The sequence below is a fragment of the Dermacentor albipictus genome, unplaced genomic scaffold, assembly GCF_038994185.2.
Source record: "Dermacentor albipictus isolate Rhodes 1998 colony unplaced genomic scaffold, USDA_Dalb.pri_finalv2 scaffold_17, whole genome shotgun sequence".
In the NCBI taxonomy this organism is placed as follows: Eukaryota; Metazoa; Arthropoda; class Arachnida; order Ixodida; family Ixodidae; genus Dermacentor; species Dermacentor albipictus.
In genome coordinates, this window is record NW_027225571.1 from 11,357,794 (window position 1) to 11,365,829 (window position 8,036).

Below are 8,036 nucleotides of genomic sequence, written 5' to 3' on the forward strand. Positions count from 1 at the left end.
GCATTTCGCCCTCATCGAAATGCGACCCCCGCGACCGGGATTCGATCCCGCACCCTCGGGCTTTGCAGAGAAACGCCCAAGTGCACCATATGCCACCACGTCGGATGTAGTCACCGTTTCAATGCGCGCTAACAATGACTGTAAACGGCACAATGTCTTTTTTTTCTTACGAGCCATGGTTCAACATGCGTTCAGTGCATACAAGCAGAGTATACAACGTTCCTAAAATTTCTGCAAATCATTCCGGGGCAAGATATGCGCAATTTCGACATTTTTTTTTATCTGCGCTTCGTAAGCGCAAGCCTATGCGTCACGTGCAGCTGCGTAAGATCGCCACACAATATTTAAACAAGGAAAAATTCTTTCTGGCGCGCAAAACGTGGAAGGGAGCAGGCGAGAGGTCACAGCGCACAGTGCAATTTATTGCTCACATGGCGGGTTTATAAGCGCAATGAGGGGAAAGGATACGGATAAAGAAAGGAACGGGTGAAACTGCGTATGAACATGTACAGGGTGGTCCTTGTACATGACAGGTTGTGGGAAAGATACACCAACCTTCTTTTCCCATAAATTAAGCATGCATAGTTTCGCATGAAAAAAATATCTAACGTTTTTTTTCCGTTTTTTTGTTCTTTTTTGTTTTGTTTTTTGTTTTTCTTTTTTCATATATATTTATATATCGCTAAGTGCACGATGGCGCACTTAGCGGTGCGCCGGAAGATGCATGGCGTGCGGCTGCTCAGTGTGCGGCCGCTCCGCGCGGTGCCTCGGCGTCGCGTTCGAGGTGTGGAAGCACCTGCTCCACCACAAACTGCTCGGCCGACGGGAAGGACAGCATCGCGTCCATCCAGGCTGCCAGTCGGCCGCGAGAAGGGGACGGCCCAAGACCTCCGCGGCCTGCTTTGTCCTTTGGCAGCTTCTGGAACAGCTTCGTCAGCAAGTAGTGAAGCCACAGCACGTTGGTGTGCGGGCGAAAGTCTTCCCAATCGTCACTGCGCGAAAAAAAAAGAAGCAATAGAGCGAGTAAGGTGCATGTCGTAGATTCGTTTACTAAACTTGAAAATGAACAGTCTGCAAAGAACAAGTTCTTTAAGCGCAGCGCAAAAAAAAAGGGTGGCAGGGAGACGAATAAGCACACACAGACATGCGCTACCTTCAAGTTAGCACGTTTGCCTTCTGCTTTTTCCGCTCGTGTTTATTTGTGCTATTCCTTGCATCGCCATTCACCACTTTTCTGACACCTGAAAGGATGTAAGTTCAAATTCTCATTTTTCTTTATTACAGTGTCCATCAGTAGAATTTTTTGTTTCTTATATTCAGTAATTTTCATCAGTGTTTCAGCCCATGCGAAAGTGAAATGAAAAAGCCAGAAAGGAAATGCTCTCAATCTACCTACCTGAGCTAAACGTTCTAAATTCATTCATTCATTGATGGAGCTATCGACCTAATAATCAAATTCGTTGATCGACGTCCATGCCTGTAAGCATGTAGGCTGAAGGCTGAAGGACGCCATATTGTTATCCATGGCCAAAAAATAAAGCACATGCTGTTGCGCTTATTGAGAACAAGTTCCGAGCACATGGTTGTATTTTCACATTTTCGGATATTCAAATGTATTGCACTGAAAGTTGTCAAACTGACAGAAAATATTTAGTGGAAAAAAAAAACAGAACTAGCGCTGCCGGCGCTCAGAATATCGCCGAAGCCGTCGCCACACTCGACTGGTCCGACGCTGGGCGACGCTATTTAGTGGACTGTCGTTCCTAAACCGCCATGTCGCAGCTCAGGAACTTTAGCGGCTCCAGTCCGGCAGCCTTCTGAGTTGTAGGCGCCTACGACAGCGGTTAACTGACAGCGGTTCGTCTGTGCGAAGGCACCTGAAAAGACCAAGCACCCCGCGTAGCGAGCAAAGGCCCGGCCTCTGGCATCCAATAAAGCGAGGCACGTGTCACTTTTCCATTCGGGTTGGGAACGCCAGCTGGCATGTGCAAGACGTCCGTCTCCCCAGGACGTCCACTAACTTTGCGGGGACGGCGTAGCCAGTGCTGACTTCGCCACAGTAGGCGCTCTGCTGGCTCGGATTCTTCAGTGCATTAGTTGCCACGGAGTTCTCGCACGTTGCTGTACGATTAGCAGTGTTGCAAGAAAGAAAATGCATTGCGACGAAAAGCACGGCGGGCTGCGCAAATGCGAAGGCGTGGATGGCTTATAGCACACTTTCACAACACATGAAGTCAGCAGGATCAAAGCTGTGCTCATTGCAGTGTGCTCATCAGTATTCGCGCGTTAACTATAGAATGTGCCGGGTTGATGCAAGCAAAATCAAAGAAAAACTTAGTTGCGGTGGTGCTTTATCTGTGTTTAGTGTGTTCTCACAACCATACGTATACGCATACAATTACGTACCCTGGACACGACCGTGCACGCTATATGCATCCGACTCGTGCAACTGCGGCTGTCTCCGATGCGCGCAAGATCAAGTCGTCATGGAGCAGCGAACGCGGAGACCGCAGCAAACCACGTTAGCCAAGTTGCGCGCCTTTTTCGTCCACGGCTACGCGAGTCTGACGGGCATGGGAACATCGTATGGGAGCATATACAAGTCTATAGCGTTAGCCAAGCTCTTAAAAATAAGATGTAGAATACAACGAGGACGCAACCAATGGTATTCCGTCAGCAGTGACGTACCGCAACAGGATTCTTTTTTTCATAACTATGGATAAATACGTTAAATAACGAGCCTTTTAATTACTAGATTGAGGGCGCGAATTCTTATAGAAAAGTAATAATTGCGTTTTAGAAACACCCGATTCATTGGTTTTCAGTGCGCTATGCCTCCCGTGATTATTTTTTCCGCCTTATAAGGAAAACGCGCGAAATACGAAAGTAGCCGCACGATTACGCGTCCGCGCGCCGCGACACCAGCGGTGGCAGGCGGTGCTCGGAGGAATCAACTCTGCTCGTCTGCCACGTGAAAGTGGCGAGGCATCGGTATTTGGCGTTGGTCACCGCGAACTGCAAGCCACCTTTCCCGCGTGAAGCCAATGCAGTGCGCAGCGTCATCGAGCAGAGTCCATTGATCTGTCTTGGTGACATCAGCACGTGTCCTGCCGCCCCTCCATGCCCCTTAAGCCACTTTCATCGAGCAGAGAACGATGGTCGCCTGCAATAAGATCGGATTCCGCCTTCGGCGTGACGTCAACATCCGGGGAGCTTTAATGGGGTTCTTTAACGTGCACCTAAATGTACGAGGGTGTTTTCGCATTTCGCCCCCATCGAAATGCGGCCGCCGTGGCCGGGATCCGATCCCGCGACCTCGTGCTTAACAGCGCAACACTGTGTGCTTTTATGTTGCTATGATATCGCTGAAGTGGTTTGTTTGCTGCGAAACCTCAGTGACTGCGTTGAGTAAAACCCAGGCCCTGACGATAAGATACACAGTGATATTCCGAGCACTCTTAAAGAAATTAAAGACACCCAACATGGCCCGCAGACTAAGATTGAAGGCGTGCAACTGAGGTTTTCAGACATTGAAAACTCACATGACTCTTAAACAGTGCCAAGCGAAAATTCAGACTTGTGAAAGTTATATCAATGTCATGCAAAAAGGACTTTCACGCACTACCGAGAAAGTAAATGACTTGGCAAATAGGGGACTTCGCAACAACGTTGTTATGTTTGGGCTAAAGGAAGAATCGGAATGGCCACTCAGCTTCGATAAAAAGTCCAGAACGATATTTTCAAGGGTATGGTCGGATGTCTACGTAAAACAGTAGAGCGTACTCACTGTCTTCGCCGAAAAAATTGCAACAGGGTGTATGCCCTCATATTGCGCTGCTTTTATTTCATAGAAAAAAAATGGTAGTTCCGCGCAACTGCCACAAACATAAGGATAAAAGTGCTTCTGTTGCAGAAGATTTCTCAACGATTGTTAGGGAGGCACGATGCGAACTGTGGCATTTATTTAGGTTTGACCGTGAAAATGGAGAAAAGAAAAGGTTAGTCGCATTTATGATAAGCTTAAAATTAATAATGACACGCACGTGTGAGATTCTGCTGGAAGGAGGAGGGTGCTTTCAAAGCAGAAAGCCGGTTACTTTAGTCGCTAAGGAGTCTTCGTTGTGGTATGCTGGAGCAGCAAACTGTCGACAAAGCTTAGTTTTTGTGTGAGAAGTTACGGAACTAAAATTGATAAATTAGAGGAACTGACTTTGCTCTACCCTTCCTCTTGATGGTCTGGTGATTACAGAAACGTGGCTGAATACATTGATACATTATTTTGGCATGTTTCCCATTTTTTACTCAGTCCTTTGTTCGCATCGCCACAGTCGCGGTGGAGGTGTCGCAGTAGCTGTCGAGCAGAGCTTATATTCTCGCAAAGAAGTTGCCATTGACCATCACGAGAACTGTGATTTAAACACAATGTTTAACTTTGCTCCAGCTGACCTGGCTTGATACGCATCCAAGGCGCACTCGGGAGGTGGTATCGTCGGTGTTGGATCCTGTTTTTCGTGTCTCGTACTTTAACACCAAAGCGAAATATCAAAGATGGCATCACACACACACACACACACACACACACACAAAAATAGGTTTGACGTGCTAAAACAAGTTACTGATTATGAGGCACGACGTAGCGGAGGACTACGGAAATTTCGACCACCTCGGGTTCTTTAACGTGCACCTAAGTAGAAGGGTGTTATCGCATCTCGCCCCCATCGAAATGCGGCCGCCGCGGCCGGGATTCGATCCCGCGACCTGGTGCTCAGCAGCCCAACACCATAGCCACTGAACAACCACGGCGGGTGATAGCATCACAAGAGGCTGTCGTTAGCACTTCACCAAATAGATAAATACGTTAGAAATGGTCGTGTTATTTCGCGTATTGCATTTGAAGTCTTTAGCAGGGCCTATGATGAAAGCGTCATTTATGCCTCGAAGACCTTTCGGACGAGTTTTCCCCGTTTATAAAGCAAACGCCAACGACGTCTAGCTGGATGAAACTCGAGGCAGCGATTGCGCACTACGAGGAAACTCTCACCTCAAGAAAATTCGAAACAATAAAGCGCGAGACCCCGTAAATTACTCGAGACATCTCATTTGATAAAGTGATTGCAAAGCACGCGTAGAAGCAACTGAAATCTCACGGGAATAAGTGAACTTGCTCGTAAATTGAAGGCAGACATTAAATGCGCCAAATAAATAAATGAACAAATTTAGAACACTGGCAAAGTGTTAGAACAACCATAGAAATTGTGGCGATAACTATCGGATGCAGATAGTTCGATACCGAAGCTGAAGATTGCAAACCATATGTGTTAGAATACGCGTGTGTCATTTTCAATTGGTTTGCCAATTTTGCCTTCAGACGTGTTCCATAAACAAATGTTGATTTCTCAGCACTACGCAGCTTTTTACAACCTGTGAAGATTACAAGACCGGGCATCTTGAACTTGCTATTACTTTTTGGCGTAAAAAAGACCCACGTCCCAGACATTTCAAACAAGTTTTTAAAAGATACGCAGAAAAAAGCTTTCGTCAGTTTTACTTATGCAATTTTCACAGCATCGCTAGGTACGGGTGCTCTTGCTGCAGGCCATTTCCATGCTCTAAATTCCTACCTATTCACAAAGACGGCGACAAACTATTGGTAAAAACTTATCGGCCTATACCCTTAAGGAATTGTAAAATATTAGAACATGCCATCAATAAAGCAATCATAAGCTACTTAGAAGTTAATAACTTCCTTTGTAGCCGGAAACAAGGATTGTGTAGAGAGGTTACGAACTGTAACCCAATTGGTTGAAGTTATGCATGGCTTGTCATGGTAATTAACCCCACCCTGCAAGCCGACGCAATCTTGATTGATACTGTTTCATCGACCCACATTGCAAGTTAATCGAAAAGCTGAATTAAATAGATTCATCCCAAAACAATCACGTGGATTGAAGCATATCTTTCGAACAGAGTGCAGTATGTTCCAATAAACAATGTCCATTCTAGCCGTCTTAATGTTCTATCAGGTGTGGAACAGGGATCGATTTTGGGACTTTCGTTTGTTCCTCATTTATGTTAATATTTATTCATGCGTAGATCCAGGGGTTACACTGAGGTTATATGCCAATGACTGCGTGATCTACTCTACTGTGCCAGCGTGAAGGACCAGGAAAGACAACTTTTCATTAGGCGAAATTTATGACTGGTATTTGGCTTGGGACATGGTAATAAACGTCAAGTAAACAAAGTTCCTCAGAGTAACCAGAAAAAAAAGCGCCTTTATTTTCAGTTACCAAATATCGGGTACTGATATTACGCAAGCGTAGGAACTGAAATATTTAAAAGTCAATTATACAGGACCTAAAACGGGCGGATAACAGTGAGACTACATGCACCAAGGCATTCAAACAATCAGGATTTCCACTCCGCAAATTAGGAATGGCACCACCACAGGTGAAAGTAGCTTACAAAGCGTTAGTAGGGCCAATTCTTGAGTATGCAAGTATGGTTTGGGAGTCCAGTCGAGCTTCTCAAAAAGCTTGAAAAAGTACAAAGTAAAGCACTAACGTTTATCTGTGGTAAGTATTCACGTCACGTTAGTGCGACTGCTTTACATGTCAAAGGATACATTTGCCTTTTCTGCAGAATATGGCTGCAATGAAACTTTTTTTCTTTTCCTTGTCAATTATGATGCTCGCTTCATAAGGTACAAGACTACTCGAAGCAACCGTGGCGGCATCCTGGTCGAAACAACCACGACAAGTGCATTCGAGCGTCTATCGCACGGTGCAACACTTTGAAGAACTATTATTTCCCAAAGCAATAGAATTGTGGAATACACTGCCAAATATTGTGAACGTTGGCGTGTTTTTTACCATGTTGAAACACTTCTTGAATCGCTGCGAGATTGGTGAATTGGATTTATTGCGTGCTCGAGTTCCATGTCTTATTGCATCGGCCAGTTTGCGCTGTCAGCATTAAGTTTTTTTTATTACTTTTTATGCTCCTCTTAATAAACTATTTTTTGCACTGTGCAGCTGACACTGTTCTTGTACCAACTACGGTTATCTATTATCTGTACCCACTTCCTGTATGAGGCTTAGAAGGCTTACGGTATGAATAAATAAATTTTAGAAAGACTTATTAGGTCGCCAAATGCTCTGGACCCAATCGTCTTGACCAATGGGTCTAGAACGGTTCGATATCGCTTGCAGTTTTCCCCGTCTACAAAACCACTATGGCTGCAAACCTTCTGGCCAAGCTTCTGTAAACAGTTTTGGCTGCTGTGCACTGTAACAAGCAAAATAAAACCGCACACGTATTGCCTAGTACTCATTTTAACGTCGCTTGTATTAGGAACCCGCAAAGGCGGTCAAGAGCGTCGAGATTTCCTGCCGAATTTCGAGTGAGGAAAAAAAATCTAGTGTATAGACTACTCCTTTAACGGCACTCCTCGCAACCGCGGTGTAGCTTCCGGACACATAAGCCCCATGAAAGAATGAATCCTTGATTTGTGTCAAAAAACGAAACTGCATATTTGACTGCGCATATTTTTCGTAACGGGACGGGAATGAGACACGAAAATTAGATCGAATCACTCGTTAGGTTTCCAGCCTCAAAAGCGATAATTCGGCTTAGCAGACAAACCAGTTATAACCACTCTTCTACAGCGCTTTAAAGCGAAGCTTACTTTGCGAACCCAGCGCCACGCGTGGCAATTTTACCGCTCCGGTCAGCACTCACTCGTGCTAATCTTTTTCCGCTAGACTATACGAGCAAGGACTACACTGCCGCGTGAATAAAGGAAAGAGTTAACCTAGAGTAGTGGTCCCATAGTTGCGAAAATCCTTAGAAGTACGTGACGTCACACCAACTCACCGGCGCTGTTGTTCGGGAGCGAACTTCGAAAACGCAGTGCCAGACGAATCGGTATTGGCGAGAAACACTGGCTTACCCTCACCCTCGAGACATGCGGGCACTTTTGCAGTCGCAATTAGGCATGCAGCGATTTTTATTTTTGTAACGCCTGCAAAGCAAAT

The 8,036-nt window shown here is 45.5% G+C and overlaps 1 protein-coding gene across 1 annotated transcript in view; it reads right to left on the bottom strand.

The window, feature by feature from the left end:
* Positions 1–401: 401 nt before the first annotated feature.
* The window catches only part of LOC135909403 (serine/threonine-protein kinase haspin-like), a 22,860-nt gene continuing 15,225 nt past the window's right edge, over positions 402–8,036 (bottom strand). The window contains exon 6 of the mRNA XM_070529137.1: positions 402–992. Within this exon, the coding sequence (XP_070385238.1) occupies positions 740–992 (253 nt within the window). The 3' untranslated portion in view covers positions 402–739. The remainder of the gene's footprint in view (positions 993–8,036) is intronic.